The sequence below is a fragment of the Aotus nancymaae genome, unplaced genomic scaffold (genome assembly GCF_030222135.1).
Source record: "Aotus nancymaae isolate 86718 unplaced genomic scaffold, 86718_ANA_hifiasm-v0.15.2.pri h1tg000012l, whole genome shotgun sequence".
In the NCBI taxonomy this organism is placed as follows: domain Eukaryota; kingdom Metazoa; phylum Chordata; class Mammalia; order Primates; family Aotidae; genus Aotus; species Aotus nancymaae.
The window spans coordinates 34,807,863-34,834,494 of NW_026988423.1; the positions used below are offsets into that span (position 1 = coordinate 34,807,863).

At 52.7% G+C, this 26,632-nt stretch overlaps 1 protein-coding gene across 1 annotated transcript; it reads right to left on the reverse strand.

Moving 5' to 3' along the window:
* Positions 1-4,962: 4,962 nt before the first annotated feature.
* On the reverse strand, positions 4,963-26,632 carry ADAMTS8 (ADAM metallopeptidase with thrombospondin type 1 motif 8). Its single transcript, XM_021671259.2, has 9 exons — positions 25,910-26,632; positions 17,759-17,998; positions 15,662-15,797; positions 14,892-15,059; positions 13,561-13,862; positions 11,088-11,271; positions 8,782-8,954; positions 8,485-8,660; positions 4,963-6,131 (listed from the first exon to the last, which is right to left on the reverse strand). Exons 1-9 carry the CDS (start codon positions 26,630-26,632, stop codon positions 5,561-5,563), a joined length of 2,673 nt encoding a protein of 890 aa, XP_021526934.2. The 3' UTR covers positions 4,963-5,560.

Consider the following 26,632-nt stretch of genomic DNA (forward strand, 5'->3'; position numbering starts at 1 on the left):
GCTTTGCCTGCTGAGCAGCACAGAGAGTCAGTGGGGCCAGGACACTGAGAACATTGGCAAGATTGAGGTGGAGGTACTGAACGTGGAGCCCAAGCAGCACAGGGAAAGAACTAGAGACAGAGGGGCAGGGAAGACGGATGGGGAAGGACATGTGTGGGGTGGCCAGGGCATAGGGAGGGATGCATTTATGAGAAAGATCTGGGAAGGTGGGAAGCTGTGACTGGGGAGGAGGAGATTTGAGGTAGGACTTCAGAGGTGGAGCAGTTCTGAGTAATAAGCAGCTTCAGGATGTGGCCTCAGGGCAGCCTCGTCAAACGCTGTCACCAATGGGACCCTCTCTTCCATCCCACGTCCACATGGCCTCTCTCCTTGTAGCCTCTGACGCACCTCCCCTCCCAGCTACACTTATCCTATTTTCTGGTCCAGCAAGAGGAACTCACAGCATCTTTTCTTACTTCCGGAGAAATTCATTCCACATGTGTCTGATTCATACGCGTTTACAGAAACTTGAAATCTCCTGTGTCCAAAAACCCTTTCAACTGTTTTTTTCTTCCCTTTCTTAGAAACAGGAAGTTGTGTTTGGCCGCGGACAAACTCTTTCAGTGCCCCTGGGACTTACAAGATGTTTGGAATGAGGAACGGTGAGGTCTGGGGAAGGCTTCTTTCCTCTCTCCTATCCTGGGGTGATTTGCATCTGCCAGGGCTGGGCTGGGCAGCTCTCGGGGCTGGAAGGCCAGCCGGAACCTTCCCGTCTCTTTCTACTGAGCCCCAGGCCTGAGGGAAAGTATGTTCTAAAGAGACAGGTGGCTTTCTCGCTCCCTGCTTGCCATTATGGTTCAGAACGCACTTGTGCACTGGCGTCATTTCTCTTCCCAATACTTGAGCACTGGCCGTGACGAGTTCCTTGATCTATTTCAGGGGATGTGGGCTGGCCGGCACTCAGTTTTAAGCAAGTCCTGCTATTTCTAAAGTAGAAGGTCAGAGAAGCTCTTCACCTGAAGAAGAATGAGCCAGGGAAATGTGGGACCAGCTCTGGAGGGGCACATGAATTGGCAACTACATCTGGTCAGGTCATTCTGCAGTGTTGACCTGGGAAGCACATGGGCACTTGGGAGGGGCTGACGACGGGCAGGGAAAGCGTGGGAGTCACAGCCCACCCACTCTGCTTGCTGGGCACTCCAGCTTTGACTGTTGCTTGTTGTGTTATCTGGTATTGTTTAGTGTTGTCATATATACGATCAATACAACCACAGTATTTGTCGCATTAGTGATCATTGACATTGAGCCAATGAAGATGTCGGTTTAGATGAGTGACTTCTTTCCTACATTCCACATGCAGCTTTCCCAAGATGGTGAGCTCAGCGGAGGCCCCAGGAAAACATGCTGTGTGAGAGGAGAGTGTTCCCCATAAGATAGACTGCCCTTCAGCCCTGGCCACAAAGAGGAGCAACCCCTGCCTGCTGTCCTCCGGGATGGAATGCGGCTGCATCTTTCCCTTCCTCTGCGTCTTGTCCCAGTACTTGCTGATGGAGCACACTAGGGGCCTGGGGAGGCTGGGTGTCTGACTCATGGTGCAGCTAGGGATGGGGGATTCTAGGCAGGGAAACTAGCCTTTCTTCACCTGGGGAATTCCCTCCCACATCGCACAGAGCAGAGTGGGAGTGGAGGAGGGCAGAGGACACGTCTCAGGGCCAGTAACCTAGGCTTACAGAAGACTTAATCACTGTTCTCATGATGTTCACCCCACCTCCTGTTTTTTGGGGCCACGTGTTCCGAAACGTACCTTCAACTCATCATAGGGGCAACGAGAAGTGATGAGTCTGTGGCAGCAGAACTCTGGAAATCCAAGCATCATGCTATTTCCAGTCCTCTTTGGTAAATTTCACCTTCCTGTTCACAGTTACAGAGAAATCATTTTGAATTCCCAAATGGCAAAGGAAATGCTGCAGGTTCATGGAGGGACCTGGTGATCTGGGGCAGAGCACGCGGAGTAGATATTGCTGCGGAGCTCACGAGCCTCCCCTCTAGGGACCAGGGGCACCTGTGCAGGGGAGTCTGGGCCATGCGGGAAAGCCCAGGACATGCAGCTGCTCAATGCTGCAGACTCCGCAGTGCAGGGCTGACGAGGCCTCCCTCTGTATCTGCCCTGGACCACAAGTGGAAATATCAAGACAAAGCAAAAGCCAGTATCCCTTAAGAACCTTCCAATTGTTCCTGTCATTTGTGGTTTTGTTTTTTGGGGGGCGGGGGAGGGAGGGGTGGTTTTAAACAACTCTGAAGAGCACTCCAGAGGAAAGCAGGAAGGTTGATATGCTTGGACACCAGAAAAGAGGAAGAGTCCTCAGTGAAAGGGCCACTTGGTTAAAAAGTTCAAGCACAAAGGGTTTAGAACTTTTAGAGGTGGATCTAGCGAGATGGGTCCCACCACCCTTAGAATACATTCCTGGGAGAGGGGGTGGTTTGCTACAGTGGGCTGGGAATGGTAATGCATACTTTTGTAAATTCACGAAACCCTCTGGTCAGTGATAGAGGAATAAAGGGCAGGGAATAAACCCCAGACAAATATTCACTTATCTTAAAAATGAAAGGTTGAAAATTAACTTTATGCTACTGTATCACCTTCTAAGTATTTCTGACAGGTGCCTGGAGGATTCAGGTTAGTGACTAAATTACCTGCCGACTCAGGGCCTTTCATTAGAGGGGTGTACCAGTTTCCATTAGGAACACTAGCTGGAAAATACAATCTTTCAGCAAAGGAAATACAGTCTTGCCTTCTCTGGGTTAAAAGAGTGGTCGTGGTTGGCCGGGGCCGATAATGGTGTGGTCTTCCTCTGCAGATCTGTTTTCTGAGTCCCTAAGCTGCAGCTGTTGAGTTTCCAGACACAAACAAGTATGCGCTCTGAGAGCCTCGCCGAGCCCACACAGCTGGGAGAGCCAAGCTGGATTCCATTCTGCTTTGCACATCAGCAGCTCTGCTGCCAGCTAAACTCCAGGGCCAAAGCTGTGCCTGGTAACGATGCAGGCAGCAGGGATGGCACAGCTGGCCTGGCCTAGGCTGTTAAGGGAGACACACTTGGCTTTATTTGGGGGACAGTGAGAAATGGAAGGCGATGAAGAGCTGAGGAAACATACATCAGCCTCAACAAAACTGGTGCACAGCAGGGAAATAATCTGGCTTTGCTAGTCATCAACAACATGCTTGTGTGTGTGCCTGTTTATGCTTAGGTAAGCCCAGCCTCCCACTCACTGAAAAGAGTAGGCAGACAGGAAGGAGTGATCAACTCTGTGTCATCCATCATCACGTAGAGAGCAGATAAGGGGGACAGTGGGGTTGGAATCCCATGGACTCGCCTAGTGCCCCTACGGCCTCCTCTCTGCCCATGGTACCACATATCTGAAGGGGAGGCCAGAGGGGCCGCAGGTGGTGAAAAAAGACAAGATGCACATTTGGGCATTTCCCCTCTTTTGCTAGAATGTCATTTCTTGATGTTGTCTGTTTCTTGTCACCCATTTGTGACCAAGGACTAAGTAAGTTCCCTCTGCACCAGACCATGTGGAAGACTGAGCCAAGGTTCCTCTGAGCTACAGGAGAGACGAGGAGCTATGGAGCGAAGGAAGGGCTTTGGCAGCTCTCAGGTGACTTCAGATGCCTGGCGGGAATGACATTGTGGATAAAAGGGCTCATTAGGACAGTTGCAAGTTGCTAGGGCCAAAGGAATTGTGAGATGGGGATGAGATTTGGTGGGGGTGGGGGTGGAGACAGGTGCTGAGGTCACTGGGACTATGTTACTTAAATGCAGGCTTAGAATTCCTGAGAACCTAAGAGAATCTGGTGCCCCCAGCTAAACTAAAAGGAGGCAGGCAGCATGTAACAGGATAATTGGGTAGCTCACAGAGAGGAAGGGGATACTCTTTCTCAAGGATGACGAGCCCGGAGGCATCGCATAGCCACTGAGATATCCCAGGTGGAAGTTTCCTCTAGCACAGGCTTTCACAGTGTGGTTCCCAAGCCAGCAGCCTCCATGTCAGTCATGGGAACTTGTTAGAAATGCAGACTCTCAGGCCACCCCAACCACTAGATCAGAAACTCTGGGGATGGGGCCCCACAATCTGTGTTTTCTTACTTTTTTTTTTTTGAGACAGGGTCTTGCTCTGTCATCCAGGCTGGAGTGCAGTGGCATGAAAATGGCTTACTGCAGCCTCAACCTCCTGGGCTTGAGACCCTCCCACCTCAGCCTCCTGAGTAGCTGGGACTACAGGCCTGCATTACCATGCCCAACTGATTTTATTTATTTTTATTTTTTATTTATTGTTTTGAGATGGAGTCTCACTCTGTCGTCTAGGCTGGAGTGCAGTGGAGAGATCTTGGCTCACTGCAAACTCTGACTCCCGGGTTCAAGCGATTCTCCTGCCTCAGCCTTCTGAGTATCCAGGATTACAGGTGTGTGGGACTATGCCTGGCTAATTTTGTATTTTAATAGAGATGGGGTTTCACCATGTTAGTTAGGCTGGTCTCAAACTTCGTGATCCACTCGCCCTGGCCTCCCAAAGTGCTGGGATTATAGGCATGAGCCACCGTGCCTGGCTATTTCTAAATTTTTTGTAGAGACAGGGTCTTGCCATGTTGTTGTGGCTAGTCTTGAACTCCTGGGCTCAAGCAATCCTCCTGTCTGGGCCTCACAAAGTGCTGGGATGACAGGTGTGAGCCACTCTGCCTGGCCTCACAATCTGTTTTCACCAGTCCTCTAGATGATCCTAATGAAAGCTTGAGAACCACTGGTCTAGATCATGCCAATGAAAGTTGCTTGAATAAGCTGGATTCTGCAGGTCTGTGAGGACCCAGAGCAGGCAAGGAGCCAGCTGCCCAGCATGAATTCAAGGTGAGCTGACCTAATTTCAGCCTCCATCCCTTGGTTCTAGGTCCCTGCTCTTTCCAAAGAAACAATGAACCAGAGCAGACCACTGCATTGGCATAAGATCACACTTTAGTTCAGAGACACATTGGCATAAATACTTGAAATGGATCCACCCCTGCAGGTGGCAGCCTGAGAACAGGTGGCTCTCCACAACCCTGTGACGCTGCGGCCCTTTAGGTGATGGATTTTAGCACTGAAGACTGTCGTGATCATTCTCGAAGACAGCTTGGGTGCAGCTTTGGAGCCTGCTGTGACATTCACCATCGACTCCCCACCCCATGCCCGACTTGTACTAATTTTTTCCCCTCTGAGGTAGATTATGTATCGGGGAAACCAGATAGAATTTTTTTTTCATTTAAGTTTGCTAGTCCTTTGCAAACAGACTGACGGTGAGTGTTCTGTCTGAGTCAATAAGTGCACTTTTACCTTTTAACCTATGCCCTCTACTTGAACCAGAGCAAGGTCTAGTCCACTGGACCTCTCCTCTTCCCCTGTAGGAATTTGTGCAGTACTGGAGGACTGCGGGAATGGGAGGCCTGGGTCGGCCATGCTGCCTTGATATGTAGAGTCACCACAGTGGAGACCCTCGTCTGCACCCCAGTACCCCACATCCAGGAGCACAAGACTGGCCCTTGCCCCCTGAATCACAGGGGGCACAGCTGGCTTTCACAGGGCTTGGCATCCTCGGGTTTCAGAGCCTTGTTGCAGGTGGCAGAGGCCTGGCCGGAGGGGTCTCTGCACTCCACAGTTCGCCGCTGCCAGCCGGCCCCGCAGGTGCTGGAGCACTCAGACCAGTCCCCCAGCACCCACTGTGTGTGGAGCAGCGGCTGGATGATGTTGGTGGTTGCTCTCTCTTTGCTGCTCTGCATGCTGAAGTCTACGTCATTAGGAACAAAGAAGGTGTATTTGACTTTTGGGGGGAAGACCTCGCCAGGGACCGTCAGGAGCTGCACTGTCAGAGGCTCTGGCAAGGGCCGGAAGCTCTGCAGGCGCTCCAGGGTGGCGATGGAGCCGCTGTACTTGAGGATGGTCCCCTTCACTAAGATGTCCTGCTCTATGGCAGAGATGGCCAGGTTGCCGTTGAGCAGGTATTGCCCGTCGGCCGTCTTCAATGCCAGGTAGTTCCCATCGTTCTGCACACCTGGGTGGCTCCGCTGCTTCACGTCAATGTTAGTGGCCCCAGCTGGGATGGTGACAATGTCATTGTAGCCGTAACTATGATAGGAACAGAAAGACACCCTTAGACCAGTGGCTACCCAGCCCAGCTCATGATGATGCCTTGGAAACTGAAGTGGGCACCCCAGGTGGCAGACAAAAAAAACCAAAGCAAATAATTAAGCGAGTTGCCTCAATGTTCTCAATAAAGCAGCTGTTCAGGTAGACAGAAATGTCTTGTACATTGGGATTTTCAAGGGTTTCTGCTTCATCTGGCAAAAACCAGATATTTCAAATGTGCGGTTGAGGAGTTGAAGTTTGTGGGCCTTGAGAACAGCTTACAGAGGAGGAGAACCCAGAAGGGTTTGGAGAGCTGTGCTGATGCAGCCACCCCTGGCATCTATCAAATGAGATCTCAAATACCTCTAGCTCCTCGCACTGGTATACAGCTTTGCTTGGCCACCTCCTCACCCAGAGCTCAAATCCGCATGGACAAAACTGTTCCGTACACCCCTTCCAGAACATGAACAGGAGGGAAATATCACACCGCCTCTTTGTGTCAGTCAGCTCCTAGCATTTGATGAATATGGCCCTATGGTGGGATTAGGCTGGGGGCTGAGAGTTGGGGGTTCAAGCCTGCCTCTTTGAAGCCACCTTCTGGGAGTGCCCAGACACCATGAGCACTGTGCTTCCGGAAAGACTGGATGCTGTTTTGGGAAACTGTTTCCAGTCCGCTATTGGCTTAGGGCTTTAGGTAGGATGAAGAAGGATTAGCTGTTTGTTCTTTCCTGGGAATCTGGGTTCCGTAGGCTGGGGAGAAAGGGAGGCAACCGTCAGGTGAGCTTTTTGCTCTTCTTGCTGTATGTCCAGCTGGGGCTGGCTGCTTAGTCTTGGGCTCTGAGAGTGTCCACAGGCCCACCTGTCTACAGCCTGAGGGAAAGTGGCCAAGGGACCCAGTATCGGAATAGCGTCTGCTTCTTTCTTTCTATATCCTTTGAGCTTAAATTTAAAAAGAGTTCTATGGCAGGGCCTCATACCCATAATCCCAGCACTTTGGGAGGCTGAAGTGGGTGGATCACTGGAGGTCAGGAGTTCAAGGCCAGCCTCAGCCTGGCCAACATGATGAAACCCCATCTCTACAACAAATACAAAAATTAGCCGGGTGTGGTGGCGTATGGCTGTGATCCCAGCTACTTGGGAAGCTGAGGCAGGAGAATTGCTTGAACCTGGGAAGCAGAGGTTGTAGTGTGAGTCGAGATTGCATTACTGCACTCCAGCCTTGGCAATAGAGTGAGACTCCATCTCAAAAAAACAAAAATAAATTAAAATTAATAAAAAGAGTCCCAAGTTACCTGCTATAAGCTGATTCTGTTCTCTCAGACTGGTGAGATGAGAGATGTAGAGACAGAGATACACACACACACACACACACACACACACACACACACACAGAGAATGGGGCAGGGTTGGCGAGCTTCACTAGGCAGAATACAATACAGTGAACACTTCTCAAAAACTCTGAGACCATGAAGTGCGGGGAGTGGTTGGACAGATGTATGCTCATGCAGCCCCCTGAAGGACATGTGGATGTACTAGAGGCAGAGAGGCAGAGTGTGGTACATATAAAACACTTGACCTTGCTCTTCCTCCCCAGGAAGTACATGGAGTGGCAGAAAAAAGTCATCCAGGACTTAGGAAAACTAGGTTCTCCTCTGGCTGTCATTAACTATCAATGTGACCTTAGAGAAGTCATTTAATCTTTTTGTGCCTTAATTTCTTCCTCTGCAAAATGAAGAATAGTATTGGTCTTACCTACCTCATGGACTTATTTTACAAATCAAACGTGGAAATGAACGCACTTTAGAAAACCCTTGGAGTTTTATGAATGTGTGACATTAGGATGTGAACAAAGTGTCTGGAGTTCTCAGATTCATGAAAGCCCTGAGGCTGCCAGGGCCCGCTTTTGGTAACCCCCTTCTCTGAAGATCCATCTGCAGAAAGGACAGGGCTTTCCAGGCTTAGGGTGAGACGTCCTTCCCAAAACAGGCCTGGAAGAGCTGTTTTCTGGCAGAGGTCCAGGTTACTCAGTGTGGCTCGACTGAGTCAGAGAGGACAGCTCCCTCTCCACATGGCCTCCAGCCCTCGTAAAAGTCACGGCTGCTCTGTGTTCTGTCTTTTCTATGGGCTCCACACTGCCAAATGCACATCCCATCTCAGGAAATCCTTACGACGACTCTGAGATAGAGACACTGCTGACATTTTATAAAGAAACTGAAGCTTGGAGAGTTTAAATAACTTGCCCAACCCTCATAGCTATTAAGTAGCAGCCACAATTCCAATTTGGGCCTATCAGAGTGCAAAGCACATTACAATCTTTTACCAAGCAAGGTACGGAACTCCTGGGGAGACTCACCTGGAGGGGGTGAGGGACCCGGAGACCTTCCTGCAGGAGTTGCCTTTGCCCCCACACACCCCGCATTTGTCCAGCTTCCGAGGTGAGTCCACCACGTGGTCACAGCCGGCCTTGACACACTGGCCACGGATGCAGATGGCCAGCGTCTCCGGCCCACACAGGGTGCCGTCAATTACCTGCAACAGGGAAACGGAGGGTGAGGGAGGGTGTGTTGAGCATAGAAGCAGCCTGCGGGAAGGGTAGGGACAGGCGACCTTCCTCCCCATCTCTGGATCTGAGTCCCAGGGTGATTCTCACCTTGGCCTCGAACACTTTGAACTCACTCCTCCCCCGGGCTCGGCAGAACAACTTGCAGCGGTCCCGGGGGGACACACCGGCATATTTGGGGACCCACTGCAGGAGATTCCCGTCCATGTCAGTGTAATTGTAGGCATTATACTTCTCACACTGCTGCTCCCTGAAGCTTTTCCCTAGAAAGAGGAAGAAAAGGCATGGAGGTGACACCCCTGCGGAAGCAGGAGGACCCGCTGGAGAAGTCCCGAACGTACAGCACTCTTCTTCTTTCTCTTGGTTTTAGACTTAATCCAGGGACCCAGGCCCAGTGTCTTCTGGGCACAACATTCCTAGACACTTGTGACCCTCGCCAGAAAGGGCAAGGAAAGGAGCCCTCCAGACTCAGGCTGGGCTTTCTAGGATAAATGTCCTTTCCGTTAGGGAAAGAGATTCACTGTACTTTACAGATGAATAAACTCAGGGAGGAATAGGGAACAGTTCAGTAAGCTTGGAAGACACAGAATGGCATGTGGAGCTATGTTCTCAGGACACTGCTAATTGCGCCCTATCGACTTCCTCAGTGACCCTGGACATGAGTCCAAAGACTTCCAAATCTACATGTCTAGCTCTGATCTTGCCCCTACACCCACATTCTGTAATTCTGGGCGTCTCTAGGGAATATGTACTGTGATTACCGCCAACTCTGCATGGCCAAGATCCTGATGGTCCTTCCACGAACTGCTTTGACTTTCATTCGCTGTTCTTATTACGCTTAAGTCTGAGACTGGTATCCTGGTGTCTCCCAAACATTTGAGCATCTCTATCTGCTATTTCCAAACTGTCACGAAGACCTACACTATATTCAGGACAATCTGTGATTTAAAACGATGGCATCCCACTCTCACTACCACAAGCCCGGGCCTGCTGGCTTCATGGGGACCCATGCCTGCGTCTTCTCTGTCCTGCTGCATGCCGCTGCCAGACCAAGCCATCTGAAGTTAGACGTGGGTTGCTTTCCACCCCCAAATCCTAAAATTAAAGCTGTTCTTCCTGCCAAGGTTCCCTGCCCGAACTGTGCATCTGAATGTCTGGGGAGACTCTGCCAAGGCAGATGCCATGTTCCACGCCTGAGACTCTGAGTCAGTGCAGCTGAGGGGGTCTGGGCTGTGTCTGCGGGAGCTTCCAGGTGACTTGATGGGACAGGTGGCACAGATAATCCCTGGATACTGTGTCAGCCCTCAAGGACCTCTGCGGTCTGGCCTTGACATGCTGGTGTGCTTTGCTTGATTCCACCTAAGTGAATTGAGGGCTCTTCCCACACCTTCCCCCCATCCTGGCAGGTCTCCCCACACCTCACCCTATCTCAGTCCCCTAGACTCTGCTCAGTCCTAACTCCCCTCAAAGCTTCTGCTCACCCAACATTTCCTTTCTCTGAGCCCCTCACCAACCTAGGGTCTGTGACTCATCCGTTGAGCCTCAAACCATTGTGGATCCTTCTTGCCTTGTGAAACTGCAAAGCCTACAGATTCTCCTACGAGCCATCAACCCAATGCCAGTGTCTTTTCCCATGGTGGAATCTCTCCTAAAGCTCTGCCTGATTTTTCAAGCCTGCCAATACTTCCTGGAGCTGCACACAGGGCGTTTGGATGGGATGGTGGGGAAAAACCTTGTAATGATTTCCCTCTCACAAGTGTGCTGCTGCCCCTTTACTGCCTCCGAGTTAATGTGTGTGGTTTCCAGTAGGTACTGGAGATAGGAATAGCCAAGGGAAGGGACAGGTAGTATTGTTTCTCGGGAAGATTCTGTCAAGCAGCTGCCATGGCCCCAAAGGAAGATGGGCAACTCTTTTCAGAAGGAATGTGCACAGGAATCAGATTCAGAAGTCCTCCCTCCACCCTGGGCTGAATTTTGGCTAGAAAGACCTTGGAGGTTTGGCTCTGATACTTGCTTTGGAAAATGCTTCCATTCTGCACACAGATGAGGGCTCCGATGCCTCCAGGAGGATTATTTTCCTAGACACTAGCCTCTCTGCAAAGGCTCCTCCCCAATAAGTTTGGTTAGGAGTGATGTCCTTATCTCCACATCTTGGAAGATGAGGGCAATTTCTCTCCTTGACTTTGCCAGGTTCTCTGAACACTATGAGAGACGTCCCGGGTCCCTGAGAGCTCCCCCTGGGCTTGAAGCCTTGCAGAGGCCAGTTAGGTGGAGATCACAGGCAAAACTCTATATCCCAGGAGACCCACTTTACTCTCACTTTACACATCCTCTGGGGATGTGTTACAGCAATGATAGTTGCTTCTCTGGCAGGGGCGGCCCTGAGTGGCAATTACCGTCAGGGGGGCATTCCTCCGTGTGGCATGACTGGTACTTGGCTCTCCGACCCAGGCAGTATCTTCCTCCATTCTGAGGCTCGGGGTCCTTGCACTCACGGTGTGAAAACTGTACTCCTCCTCCGCAGGTGCGAGAACATTCTCCCCAGGGTCCCCATGGTGCCCAGCCTCCATCTACCACGGGCTGCAACATACAATGGCACACTGAATCAGGAGCAAAGGCCAGGAGGCTTCAGCGTCTGTGCCGCCGGGTGGCCATAGCCCTGGCTTCCTCATCTAGTCATTCTCATCTTGGTGCATGGAGCGCCGTAAACTGCCTCAATCATTTGTTTAATGACTGCATGGCCTGAGTGGCTTTGTGAACACATAAACTAGGCTGGAGTCATTCACTACTGACTCCCCAGTGTCTAAAACAGTGCCTTATGCTTAGTAAGGTGCTCAATAGAATATCTGTTGGATGAATGAATGAATGACACTCTTTTATGGGAATGAGGTGTCGTACGCTGCAGTGGTTCTCCATTGGGGTGAATTCTGCCCTGCAGGGGACATTTGGCACTGTCTGCAGATATTCTGGTGGCTACAGCTGGGGAGGGTGTACATTATTGCATCTAATGGGTAGAGGCCAGGAATGCTGCTAAACATCCAGCAATGCACTGTCCCCACAGTAACAATTATCAGCCCCAAGTGTCCTTAGTGCCAAGGTAGAGGAACTGTGGTCTAAAGGAAGCATCCCTGGGGTGGTATTGCCATAGTCTACCAGCCACTGGTTCCAGTGAGAGGATAATACCTGGAAAAGAAACAGAATTGCTTCCCTATTTTTTTTTTTTTTTGAGACAGAATTTTGCTCTTGTCGCCCAGGCTGGAGTGCAATGGTGAGATCTTGGCTCCCTGCAATCTCTGTGTCCTGGGCTCAAGTGATTCTCCTGCCTTTGCCTCCCGAGTAGCTGGGATTACAGGCACCTGCCACCACACCTGGCTAATTATTGTATTTTTAGTAGCGATAGGGTTTCACCATGTTGGGGAGGCTGGTCTCGAACTCCTGACCTCAGGTGATCCACCTGCCTTGACCTTCCAAAGTGCTGGGATTACAGGCATAAGCCACTGCACTCAGTCTGATTCTATAAATATTTATTCTCTGATCTGACTGTTCTTAAAAATAGAGGCCACGTATCATTCCATGATCATTTCACGTCAACCTCACCCTGCACTTAGCTCGGCTCTGCCTCTGGGGATCGGTGGCAGATCCCTCTCCTCTTCTCTCAATAACATGTGATGAGAATGAACAGGGAGAATGGGAGGTGGCTGAGGATCATTCCATGAACCCTGCGTCAGCTCAGGCTTAGGACAGGAGTATGGAGCTTACCTGGCACAGGCAGGCTCCCAAAGCTCAGTGCAAAAGACATGCGCTGAGGAGTGCTCGGGCCACCCTGGCGATTCAACGCTGGCGGGGACCAGGCTGTGAAACTCAGTGGATGCTGTTTCATAGTGATGGCTCCATGACTCACAGTAAGAGAAATGTGATCAGCCTCACAGTTTGGATGTATTAAGACCAGGGCAAAGAAATGAATCATTTAAAAACCCTCACTGGCACTGACTTGGTTTTTCTTGTGAGTTTACTCTCTCTTGGGCCAAGTTTTTTCTGCCTGGCCAGAGGCAGCTCTGATTCTGCCTCCTCTCCTCCTCTTTGAGTACAGAATTCCCACAACTGCTCTCATTCTCCCAACCTCTAATCGTGCATTCAGCTCAAGCACGGGCAGGCTATGAATACTTTTCACTCAATTCTTGATGGAATTTATTCCACGTGTCTCTCTGTGTTCGTGATGGAATTCACAGTGGCTCCAGTCTGTGGCATGCCCACCTTCCTGTTTCCCACCTCTCACCAATCTGCATCTGCACCAGCCCTGAGTCAGCCCCAAAGCAGCTCCCAGGGGCAGTCCCCTAATGTCCGGAGTCGTGACAGTGTCAACCTATGGGCTCCTCACTGTGTGGATAAATATGCTTTGGTTTGTTTGTTAAAAGATGAGTGATTTTACCTAGAAGTCCTATGTTGCGGCCTGGCTCGAAGTTTCTTTCTTTCTTTCTTTTTTTTAAATTGGAGTCAGGGTCTCCTTTTGCTCAGCTAAAGTGCAGTGGCATGATCATGGCTCACTTTAGCCTCGAACTCCTAAGATCAAGTGATCCCCCATCTCAGCCACCAGAGTAGCTGAGACTACAAGTGTGAGTCACCATACCTGGCTTATTTTTTATTTTTTGGTATAGACAGGATCTCACTATGTTTCCCAGGCTAGTCTCAGTTCAAGTGATCCTTCTGCCTCAGCCTCCCAAAGTGCTGGGATTCCGGTGTGAGCCACTGTGCCTGGCTGTCTCTCAGTTCCTGGTTCTCAAGTGTGGTTTTCCCCTTTAGAACAGCTCTCAGTCCTCGTTTCCTTTTTTCCCTCCCTTCTCCCAGCTATCCTCAGGGGCTGTCCCTCACCTTGGGCTTCTCCACTTCCTCCTCAGGTAGACAGCTGCCTTCTGAGCAGAGATGCCCAGGCCCGCACGGTGTGCCGTCAGCCCAGGGCAGGCTGCCATTCTTCGTGTGGCACAGGGGCTCGGCCCCATCAGTGTGGCACCAGAGCTGGGCACAGACATCCTGAGCAGAGGTGTTGGGGCAGTGGCGGAAATCCGGTCCAAAGATCTGCCTGCATTGCTGGTCCAGCTGGTACAGGGCCCTGCGACCCGGGAGGCCTGTGGGGAGGGGCAGGGCCGTGGCTGGGGCATCCAGGAGACAGTCCCCTGGGAAAAGAGGAAGCAGGGGCTTAAGAACGCGCGCAGGGCAGCCACCCTCTCAGCTCTCCACGGCCTGTGATGAATGGCCGTGAAGGTCTAGGCATCGTGACTTCCTTGACCTCCAACTAAAAGCTGTCACCACTCGATGATCTAGTGAGATCTTGCCTAATTTTTGACTATTAGTTGCAAAGGCTTTTCAGCACCGACTTTCCTTTGCTGTCCAGAGCATCTAGATGCATTGCCCCTGACATTCAGCGTGTACCCAGCGAATGCCAGCTAACGCAGTATTCATCCACATCACAACCTAACCGAGCTCCTCAAAGCCACAGCATGCAAATGAAGAGCGACTAACGCTGTCTGGATAATCTTATTTTTGCACCATACATGTCCTTGTCTTCCTCAGTGAGAAGAATCTAAAATACTTCATTTCTTTACCAACAATACCAACCATTTAAAATTGTTTTTTCTTTACTTCCCTCTTCTGAGAAGCAATTTTTTTAAGAGATGGGCCTCTTTCTGTCACCCAGGCTAGAGTCAGTGGCGTGATCACAGCTCACTGGCAGCCTTGACCTCCTGGGCTCAAGCGATCCTCCTGCCTCAGCCTCCCGAGTATCTGGGACCACAGGTGTGGGCCCCCACCTGATTCCAGTCCTTTAAACCAGCTCCCCGCCTTCCTGCTCTCACAGGCCGCAGTCACTGCCTCTGCCATGCCTGAGCTGTTGTAGGTTCGTCTCTCCTCTGTGCTGTCTGCGTCTGTTCCTTCAAGCGCTGCTCAAACCCTCCTCCTTCAGACGACCTTCTCGGACGACTTCCCCCTGCTTCGTGACTAATCTAAATTAGCCCAGAACTTGACTGCTGGAAGATGGGGCCAGGAAGAGCAGACCTCGGGGGTGGTGTGAATGCCCCAGCATGGGAGGCTGGCCGGAGACTCAGCTCTAAGGGTCCTGTGAGGAGGCACAGCTGGAGGGGGTCCCTGCGCCAGCAGCAGTGGAAGGAGGCCCATGGGACAAGCAGGGCGGGGCTGCCGGTGCCTACCGTGCCCACCGTCCAGGAGCTCCGTCAGGTACATGGCGCTGCAGGGGGACCAGGGCAGCGACTGGTTCAGGTGGACGAACAGCGGCGCCATCATGTGGTGCTTGCCTAAGGGCCCGAAGAGCCGCGTGCAGGGCTTGGAGTCGTCGTGGGGCATGCTGAGGACGTGCCCTGGGGAGAGAGGCCTGGTCCACTCTGCCCTGCCCTGCCCAAGCACGCTCCACCCAGCCCAGCTAGGGACAGGGATGGAGCTCCGGAGGGGAGCAGCCACCCCCTTACTCTCAGAAGATTTCTGTGTCAGGCTTTTCCCTGGGCTTTGCTCTTCCAGGATGCGTTCTCAGATGACTGAGAAACACGGATACTCCTTTGTTTTCTGCCTCAGTCCGTTGTAAATTTGGATCTAGCTCTATCATTTGCTTTCTGACAAGGCAGTCTCTGGACCATTTTTCTTCTCCCGGATCCTCACGGCTTAGCAGGTGCACAGCTCCACGCCTCCACCCCAGCACATGTCTGGTGTCCTGGCATTTGCCGGGTGACCGGTGATAATCGTGTGGGATGCTGCTTTTGTATTTTGGCCATGTGCTGGGATGGGAGTGGAGTTGTGTGCAGCACTGTCCAGCACAGTATCTGTTTGTATACAGTCACCCTGTCAAAATGATGAGGCATTATCCCTAAGTGAGGGCAGAATATTCCTTCAGATCTACGCAACCTTGGATCTGGAAGAGTAGTTGCCTCTGATATGGTAAAGTGAGCTTTGGCACGGCAAATCTTACCTAGTTCATGGGCCAAGGTGTGGGCCGCCTGGAGCCCCTCATCCTCGATCACAGAGCAGCTTTTGTTGGGGTCACAAATGGTCCCGATGTCTGCCACGCCCAGAGTGTCACACAGCCCCTCCTGACCACAGAAGTTCTGCTTGGCGGGGGAGAGAGCAAGAGAGTGCATCAGTGTGTGTGTGTGGTGTGCTGCAGGCCTGTGGGCCCGGAGGTGGGTGCCTGCGTGCACGTGGGCGTGCACCACTGAGCATCTCATAACATGCTTGTTGGCCTGTGCATCACCTGCATTTACTGAGATTTTAAATTAAATTAAATTAAATTTTCTTCCTTCTTTTTTTTTTTTTTGAGATGGAATCTTGCTCTTTGCCCAGGCTGCAGTGCAATGGCAGGTGCAGCCTCGGCTCGCTGCAGCCTCTGCTTCCAGGGTTGAAGCGATTCTCCTGCCTCAGCCTCCCGAGTAGGTGGGACTACAAGCATGCACTACCATGCCAGGCTAATTTTTGGATTTTTAGTAGAGACAGGGTTTCACCGTGTTATCCAGGCTGGTCTCAAACTCCTCACCTCAGGCAATGTGCCTGCCTCAGCCTCCCAAATGCTGGGATTTCAGGTGTGAGCCACGGTGCCCAGCAGAAATTAAATGTTAGAGACGAGGTCTGGCTATATTGCTTAGGCTGGAATGCAATGGCTAGTCCCAGATGTAATTGTAGCTCACTTAGCCTCAAAATCCTGGGCACAGACGATTCTCTCACCTTAGCCTCCTGAGCAGCTGGGACTACAGGCACCTGCCATGTGCCTGGCTGACCTTTTTTCAGGAGGAGGAAGCATCAGAAGGTTCAGCGTGTTTGGATATCTCACCTAATGGCCTTGCTTTATTGGATCTTTTTGAGTTTATGGTCAAGCCAATTCACCTGCCCCCACTCTTTCTAAATTGGAGAGTAACCTGTGAAATTTCCTTTTGTTAAAAAATAAGAACAGCTTGTAATCTCAGCATGTTGAGAGGCCAAGGCAGGTTGGATTGCTTGATCGCTCGAGTAAAGGAGTTGGAGACCAGCCTGGGCAATATAGTGAGACCCCATCTCTACAGGAAGTAAAAAAATAAAATAAAATTAGCTGGGCGAGGTGGCTCGTGCTTGTGGTCCCAGCTACTCAGGAGGCTGAGGTGGGAGGATCATTTGGACCTATCAGGCAGAGGCTGCAGTGAGCTGTGAATGTGCCACTGCACTCCAGCCTGGGTGACAGAGTGAGACCTTGTCTCAAACAAAACAAAACAAAATTAAAAACAAAAAAGAATATAAAATACAAAGGCTATCAAGATGGATTTCTGAGTGACAAGATCAGGAAATCTTGCTCTGTCTTCCCATCAGTCACTCATGTAAGGGAAGCTGTTCTATATTCCAGGCTGGCTGCATCCTAGGGCTGGCTGGGACTTGAAAGGTTTTTGTGGGGGGACAGGACAGCACGGTCGTTCAGAATATGACCCTGCAGCAGCACTGCCTCAGCTGGACTACAGGCGCTGCTGCTATGTGGCAAGAGAGCTGTGCGGCCTCTCTGTGCCTCAGTTTCCTCTGTTACAAAATGGGGATCACATGGGCAACTGCCCGGTGGGGCCATTATAAGACTGAAGGAACAGACAGGGCCTGGCACACATGACCACTCTCTTGCCTCCAGGAAGCTGTCTGTTGAAATCGTGCTGTGTAGGTGGGCATCCCTCCAGCTGTGGGCAAATCTTGAGGGGATGCCCCGGCTACTTGCCCCTACATTTAACAACCACTGCAGATAGAGTTGCTCTCTTAATTCCAAGCCCAGATCTCTCACTGGGCAGCTCAAGCCCATTTCTTCTTGTTATGTGTGACCTCAGGAGACAGCTGGTCACAAACTTTTGGAAAAGAGCCCTTACAAGATTCTTCTCCTTCCCTTGCAAATACCTCACACTTGTCCTCATGACCTCCTCCTCATCATTCTGGGCATGAGGCTCTGGTGTCCAGCTGGGGCCAGCAGGGAGACATTTCCCATGTTTGGGCAGGCCTCATGGTCCTCCCTTTGATCTGCCCATCCCGTCTCCCTTCCTCCCCGGGGCTTCCGGAGCCAGGCACGGACCTGTCTGGTGAGCAGGATGGCCGTGTCGTAGTGCTCCGGGTGGCGGTCACTGGGCTGGTTGAAACGCCGCTGCCAGTTGCAGAAGTTACGCAGCGTAAGCCCCCCATTGTCGGACACCTCTGGGCCCCATTTTTCATCTTCTACTATCAGCACTTTGACCACAATCAGGCTGATGGAATTCTTGATGCTGGGGTGCTTATAGATTCGGGCTGCCACAGACATTAGTGTCAGGATGTGGTCCTGTCAGGAAGGAGGAGACAAGGGGCAGAGTGAAGGGTTAAGTCTCAGGTCCCTCGGCTTGGCCTGTCCGCTGCCATCACCTCTTGTTATGGGGCTGAGCATCGGATTCTTGCCAAAGCCCCACGATACCCCCGGGGCCTCCACGGCACTCCCTTCATTTTACATGTAAGAAAACAGGCTCAAGAACCTGCCCAAGGTCACAAAGTTGATTCATGAACGGCAGCTTTTGAACCCAGACCTGCCTTGCTCCGAACCTGTGAGTCTAATATCCAGACCAGCTTCATGGGACGACCTAAATCCAAATTCGTTAAAATCCAAAACCTGAAACTCATCGTGTGGCACGGGCCGCGTTTCAAGTGCGTCAATAGTCATATATGGCCTGTGGCTACTGTACTGGAATGTGCAGATAGAAAGTTCTACTGGACGGCACGGCTTATATGCCTTAATCCTGACACCGTCTCCCTGCCAACTACTCCCACCCGTCCCCGGCCTCAGCCCAGAAGCAATGTTCTAAGTGCTCCAGGTTAGTAGAATTCTCTTTTAGAATCCAGCTGAGCATTTTCTGGTGTCTCTTGGCGTAACTCTATTCTTCAGGGTGGGAATCGTTAATACTGAAAACTTTGCTCTAATAATCACTCCTAACAACAGCTACTCTGCCACATCACCTCACTGAATTCTCACAATAACTCTATGAAGAAGGTACTGTAATTCCATTTCAGGAATGAGGAAGTAGAAGGTCACACAAACTAACTTGTCGAAGGTCACACAGCTCTTCACACCAGGAGGCCAGCCCAGGGGTGCCCGACTCTGAGGTGTGCAGGGTGATCATTAGGTTTCCCAGGGCTTGGCTTCCCGGTGTCTGCCTGGACAGCCCAGATGGGTTTCTTTCCTTCCGGCCTGGGGCTTGTGAGGGTCCCGTGGGTCTTAGAGGACCCATGTGCTTTGGATCACAGCTGCTCTCCCTTTCACCCAGGCTGGCCAACAGAGCGTACATCATTCCCTGGCCTCTGTCTCATTCCTGGGCTGCCAACTGCTCCCCCGCTGGATTCCAAGGCTTGGAGAGGAGGCCAGATGGGAACTCGTTCTCCTGCCTTGGCGACCCTCAAAGTGGCCCTCTTTGAGCATTTTGTGGAAGGGGAGACACAGGGGCAGAGGTGGGTGCTTCTTGAGCTGGAGCATGGTCAGCTGGGCAGGACCTGCTTGTCCTGCCTCTCTGATCCCTCGATCATTACCTCTTGGGAGCCCCTCTTCCTCTTCTCCTGTGGTCTGGAAGGTGGGAGTGGAAGAAGGAGAAAGGAAAGGGTAGCAGGGACATTCCATGGGGTGAGGCCATGTGTGGGTGTTCCAGATGAATCCCATTATTTGTAAATGGAATCTGTCTGTTCACCTCGCAGGCAATCAGCCATGTATTTTGTTAGCCCTACAAGCAGGGGTTGGCAGGTTACTTGGTGTATGAAGCACTCCAGCAATATTTAGGCTGATGTAAACATCTTATCAGGAAGGCTAATACTTGGCATTTGCTCCTGGAGTTGGATTCTGGAGGGAAAAAAAGCAAATCACATCATTATGCAACTGGGGGTGAGTGCTGAGGAATGGTGGCTTGCCGAGATGAACTCCTGACCAGGTCTTCACTGCTTCCAGGAGGCTGACAGTATCCTGATCTCTCTAAGAAGGACCAGGGTCTGACGGGCCAGGGACCAACCCCAGAAATTTCTTCTGAGGCAATCTGCGACCATCATCACAAGATTTCTTCCTGTCAAGTTCCAGTTTCACAATCTCAAATTGGGGAAGATGAGGTTGTACAAGGAAGGTGTGAAGCTAAGGAACACCAGCTGCTAAGCTTCGGGCCGAGGCAGCTCAGTGCAAGGAGCTAAAGACGGGAGGTTGGGGCAAGCCTGTGTGCCCATGCTGAGCAGATCAGAGGGAGGCTGAGTGAGAGATGAGACAGTGCTCACGTCCTCAGTGAAGACCGGAGGGAGGCAAGGGTTAACCCCTGATCTTCACACAGGGTAAACTGCTGCGTGAAGATCATGGCGAGAGGTAAGGAGCTTCCAGGCCCTCAGGTTCCCAGGGAGCCTCCTCCCTGCAGCTCAGGATGCTTATATCATTGTCTTCTCCAGACAGTGCATAGCTGTCAGGTAGGGCTGGCTTCAGAGCCATTTAGCTTCAAGGGGTAGGCTGGACTTGAAGATATCCGAAGGCTGCTGTCTCAGAAGATATTTTTCATTTTCAAGAAGGCTAGGAGGATTCCGTGGTCCAGTGTCCCTTCAAAATCCGAGATCCTGATCGCACCGATCTCTCCTTATCTCTTGTTCTACTGGGTTTTTGGTTTGCCCCTACCAATCAGCTCTTCTGAGAAATGATGGCAGGGATGCCTTAGGGAGAAGTTCCCTAGGGAGAAGGACCACTGAGGCGGGGGGGGGGGGGGGCGCGGCGACCTCAGGGTGTGAGCCTTTGATTCTCCCCCAATGCCCTGGACTCAAAGGACAGCCCTGACTTAGAGTCACCATGGGGATCAGGCCTGCGGCTGGTCAAGGAGAAGGTCAGACGGCTTGCTCCACGGCCTGGTGCCAATTTACGCCTCCCTGCTCACCACATCAGTGCAGGCTTTGTGTGAAGAATGTGAACGAGGTCCTTGACCCCCCGAGGAGGAGAGGCCTCAGCACAGCAGGCAACCCCCAAAACCACAGCAGGTTGGTGGGAGCCCACGGTCAGCCCGCCTGGGGTGGTCAAACAACCTGCTCTTGAGTGACTTGAGGATCCCATACTCTTAACTTTGGTTAGGGAGAGGTGGCATTTTTTAGGGAGTCTGCTCCTGCATGAGTGACCCCAGGACCTGGAATAGAGATGAACGTCAGGCCAGTCAGGGTAGTTTATGTCTGTAAGCCCCACACTTTGGTAAGGCAAGGTGGGAGAAGTGCTTGACCAGCCTGGGAAACATAGGGAGATCCTGTGCCTATTAAAAATAATAATAATGATAAAAAAAGAATAACAACACCCTGGCCAGTGGGTGGTCCAGAGCCCCTTTTGGTTCTTTGAGATACAAACAAAGAGATTCCTCCCTCAGATCTCCTGTGGCAGCCGATGCCAGCTGTGGTGGGTGATGGGGACGGGCAGGCCTCCTCCTATCTGTCATCATTACTGTTCCCGTTTGCACGTCACCTGCAGCTCCACTGCCTTCCCTTGCGGCAACCCCTGGGGGAGGCCAGCAGAGGACAAGTGGCCCCGGGAAGCTCTCGCTCCAGCATCCGCTGCATTCCTTTTCCTACCTTGCCTCTCTAGGGCCTGAGACTGAGCGGGGGTGTGGAGATGGAGAAGCAAATGGAGAGGGAAGAGGTGAGAGGAGAAAAGAGAACGACGTGCACTATATCTTCCACCTCTTCTTGTTCTCGGAATAGCAAAGGGCAAGGTCGCCTCTTCGAAGCACACACGTACACCTAACTACAAGTCAGCCTTCACCACCGAGCAGGGGCAAGCTGAAAGAGAAGGCTCTACTGTCGTGTGGAACAGCAGAGCTGAAACAGCAGTGGTGGGCACTCTGAAGGCATGGGCCAGCCCATCCTCCCCACTCTAACAAACGGTTTCCGTCACTGAAGGCAACTCTAGTAATAGCCACGCCTCGTTGAGTACCTCCTCTGAACCAGGCACCAGGTCAGGTGCATTCCATATTTTGTGATATCCTCAAGACAAGGCTAGGATGATGGTATAACTGCTCCTACCTGAAAGAGTGGAGGTACAGAGAAATAGGTGACTTGCTCGAACAACTACGTTATTTCTGTTTCATTCCAAAGTCTATGTTCTTAGTCTCTGCACTGACTGCCACCCATCTCTGCTGCTGTAAGGAAAACTACAGCCTCGCCAAAGCAAACCCAAGGCTTGCAAGCAGCAGGTCTGCCTGTCATTGCCTGTGCACACCCCACCCCTGGGAGGATGGGGAAGGAGCGATCTTTGGACGCTGAGACATTTTCTTTGGGAAATATTCCATATCTTTGATCATTCTGACTGTAGAAGATATAAGGGATGGAAAAGATGCATTCTTTTGCCATTGGGAAGGACGTCGTTCTTGCACATATGATGCTTGTCTTTCTCCCTGGTAGCTACAAACCTGGGGGAATGTGAATCTGTTTCTCTTGTCATCCAAACCAGGACACCCTTGAGAGGAAAGGACGGTGGTATTAATAATTACACCAGAACAGGCAGAAACTGGGATGGTGCTGGACAACCTAGGCCGTGTGCTCACTTCAGCATCTAATATCTTGTGGAAGACATTTTCCCCAGACCACGCAGGTAAGGGGTGCGGAGATGGCTGTGAAAGCCGTCCCTGAAGTCAGTCCCCAGAATCTGACCTCCTGCGAGTGCCACTTTTTGGACCCTCTCTGCTAAGAAGAGAACTCAGAGACTCTGCTCACTGCAGAAGCACTGGCGGGGCAGGCATCCCAGGCTGGCGAGAACGGGCACTGCCCACGCTGCCCCTCACTCCATCCCGCCCCAGGTTCACACAGGGGACAGTGAGCAGCAGCCGGATGGAGACAGAGCTAATGTTGTCTTCCCAGGTGGTCCCTCCTTTCAGAAAGCCCCCTCTGTCTGAGCTTCTTAACTCTGAAACCAGATAAGAAGGTAGGAGGCAGGGGCCCCTTTTGTCATGGGATTAAGTGAACTCAATTGACAGAGTTCTGGAAAACTTCACTGTCGCTTAGCAGGGACACCAGCTCGGCAATGGTGCATTCCTTCTCTCAGCCTCCAAGGTGGTTTCTTCGCCGGATAGGCCTCACAGTGGTCCTGGATGGCTTTGAACTGCTGGATTTAAGGACCCACTCCCACAACATAGGCAAGTGTCAGAGGGTCGACAGAGACCCTCGTCCTGAGAAAGAGGCCGCTTGGTGGGATAACAGTGTGTGGGATTCAGCTTTGGGAGACTTGGGCTGCAGACCCAGCCCTGCCACTTACTAGCTGTCTGATCCTGGGGAAGCCACATGTCCTCTGTGAGCTGTGCATTCTCCCTCTGCCCCCCTCACAAGTATTTCGATGGAAGGCATGCATGTACAACCACGCTGTGAATTGAACATGCTCAGAGTGGCTGAATCTTCCAAAAGACCGGCTCATCATGAAGCCGGCACACAGACTCTTGGAGCGGGTTATCACCTAGCCCAGGTGTTTTGCTTCACAGATGAGGAACTCTAAGCCCTAGAGGGATAAAGCCTCTTCTCATCCTAGCACACCCCTGATTACCAAGGCACCCCAAAGTGCCTTCCCTCTGTGTGAATGAGGTCTCTACATAAAGGGCTGGCTTCCATTTGGAGGAGGTGGCTGTGGGCAGGCAAGGTCCTGAGGCACAGGGACTTGATTTTCATTCCTCTCTCAGCTGGGCTCATGGTCCTGTTTCCGAAGCTCAGGGGACCGAGCTGAGCCAGTCACACCTGTCCTGTAGCATCTCCAAGGCTGGTTAGCTCATCAGTGGAGGGGCCCTAGGGTGTCTTGGACACAGCTGTACCTCAGCCCCTCCCCCACCTGGCACGGTGGCAGCAGGAGTGCAGGTGGGCTGGGACAGAAGACCCAAGGTAGAGGTGGCGGGGTTGGTTTCCCTGAGGGAAGACTTTCCTTCCAGGTGAGACCCAGAAGTCAACCCCTTAGGGAGAGGAACTCGGCCTTCAGAGGTGCCCGATGCCTGTTTTGCTATGCTTTCCTCATCCAGGTGGGCTTGCTGGGTGTGCAGGTGCCTACGTGCAGCTGGGAAAGGCCCAGAAATGCATGTTTATGGGGGACGGGGAGTGGGGCAAGCAGAAGCCAGATCATCTGGCCAGGAGTCTCATGAGGATGGCAGTGCCCGGGTGACTCCGCCACAGAGAAAGCCCACTTGCCTGGAACAGCAAACCCAGGCCATAAGCTGAAGGGAACAAAACCAGGTGCAAACCCCAGCAGAGCCTCCTGTGTCCCCAGCCCGGGCATCCTGGGGCTGGGCCTCAGAGCATGTCTGCCTCTAGATGGCTAGGATGTCTGGAGATGTGAGTATGTCCCTGAGGCAAATACTCAGTTATCTCCTGCGTCCAGTTGATCAGCTGAGAGAGTGAGACATTCTGGCTCTGAAGGCTGAAAAATGGACTTTCTCTGCTGGCACAAAGGGCTCTTGTTGGCCTTCCTATGTTTTGGTTCTCAGGCAGATGTCAGAATCTGTTCTGTGTATGGGGGTAGAGGGGCACAGGACCACACTCTGGGTTTGCAATGGGTGCATCTCAGCTTCCTTCTGGTGGAGCCCCCTAGAAGCCAGGTGTGAGGGTCCTAAAGGGACGGGAGAAGCCTACTTCTCACCCCTCTTCTGCCACCCTCTCTAGTACTTGATTAAATAAAGGAGTCAGAGGAGAAGGCTTGTGCCCTGCTGCTCCCCGCTCTCAGGGCAGGCAGGGAAACAGATATTAAATCAGCATGAGCCAAAGCTCATGTTGCAGACTGCTTTGGCGGCCCGCTGCTCTGCCGTGCTTTGGGGGAAGCAAATACCAGGAGGGCTTGCAGAGGTGCCTGCCTGGGGTGTAACCGGCACCCGCAGTAGCCAGAGGAGCAGCCACGTGGACTCTCACCCACAGTGCTTCCCATCCTATGCATCTATTTCTCCCTGGGTTTTTTCTACCCTGCCTTTCCCAGTGATAGAGGGTGGGAAAGCTGGGATGAGAAACAGGCCAGTCCCTTCCCTGTCTGGACTATTCTGCACAGGCGATGCCTATGCCCTTGGGGCCCCCAGCAGTCAGGCACAGGCTGAGCCTAGCATGGGGTCCCAGCCAAGGATGCCATCACTACCAAAGTGTCAGCTTAGCTGCTGCATTGCCAGGATCCCTGTTTCAGAGAACTGTGACCTCTGGGCAGGTCAGTTCTTCCTTCCCTGGCACATCTCTGGTTCTGTGCTTCCTAGGGGCAAAGAGCAGCCCTCTCCTGGAACCCTTACCCTCCTTTTCTCCTGGAAAAGCCTTCACTTGGTATTTTGGGGAGACATTGGGGTTTAGGGCAACACAGACACCTCCTGCTGAGTCAGCACCATCTTTGCATTTAGTTAGAAATGGTCTGGTTAGTTAGTCATCCCCTGGACTCTGTTTTTCTGCTCCTGCTCAGTTAAGAGCTGTGTCTGGGCTAAGGGCAGCTGGGTGGACCAAGTATGGGTCTGACTTTACCAGAGACATCCACCGAAAGAGCTCATCCCAGCCATCACTCCCCTGCCGTTTCCACCAAAGCTTCAGTTCCTGGGCTGAGCCCCCAGGCAGAAGTTCCGTGCCCCTCCCTCTTGTGCTGGCTACTGGCACTGCCAAGTTCTGCCGGGGCTGAGTGCCAGGCTGGCAAGGTAGTCCATGCCCCTTGATCACAACCAGCTGGCTGCACAGAAGTTGGGCAGCTCCTCTCCAGGTTCAGCTCCTTTCAAACAGTGTCTTTTGCTTATGACGACCTCCATACACAAGGGAATCAGACAGCCACCTCTTTCCATCCCATCTGCCTTTCCCTGGGAGCCTCTCAGATCTAGAGACAGTAGAGGGCTGAGGAAACGGGGTTGGGAGTGGGCGCTATTCCTAAACAGTCAATTTTTATCTCTGCTGGGAAAGACAGGTGCCGGGGGATGTGTTGACACCCACTTTCGGGTCAGTGTGCCACGTGCTGCGGGAGATTCGGATGAGAGGGATGGGCGTCGGCAGCCCCACTCTAAACTGGAAGGGACCTGGGGGTGGGGGCGCAGGGAGCCAGGGTGGCAAAAGTTCAGAAAAGAGTTACTGTTCTTTTTCAGAAAGGAGAGAATCTCGTTTGGGGTCGGGCTGGAGAAGATGAGGAACGGGAAGGGATTTTTTTCTCAGAGGGATTGGAAGGAGAGATTTTAGAGACGCTGGAGGCGTCTGGGGGCCCTCCGGCACTGCGGCTGGAGGAGGCTCTCAGTCCTACCTGCAAGTCGGCCCCGTAAAAGGCAGCCATGGACGCATCTGCCACCAGCAGCGTCTCCACGAAGCGCGCCTCAGACACAAACCGCTTGGTCCTACTCGTGGCCCCCAGGGGCGGTGGCAGCTCGCTAGCGCCTTCTGCCTCCTCTTCTCGGCTCTCCTCCTCTCCGTCCTCCTCGTCGTCCCCTCTCTCCTGCCTCTGACCCTCTCCCGTGTCCACCTCCCACTCGGGTCCTCGCTGGAGGGGGCGGGCTCCGGCGGGACCCCAGCGCTGCAGGCGGTGCGGCTGACCCAGGGAGCCCCCCGCGCCCTGCGGCTGGATGGTGAACTCCTCGCCGTCCAGCAGGAAGGAGCCGCTCAGCCCGCGGCACAGACTGACCGCCGCCAGCGACTCGGGCTCCCCGTTCACGGTGCCCGAGAAGAAGCAGCCGCGCAGCCCCCGTTCGCCCCCGGCCGCCCGGCCCGAGCCCCCGAGGCGCTCGATCTTGAACTCGGGCGCCAGGAAGCTGTCGTCGGGCGCTAGGCGCAGCACGAAGCCCTTGCCGAAGGCGGACAGGTGGAGCGCGAGCTCGCCCGCGCTGCCGGGCAACCGCGTGGGCACCACCAGCTCCGAGGCCTGCCCCCCAACTGCGGGCCGGGCCGGGGCGCCGCGGGCCAGCGGCGGCAGCAGCAGCAGCAGCAGCAGCAGAAGCGGCGGCCACCGGGGGGCGGCGGGGGCGGAGAGCAT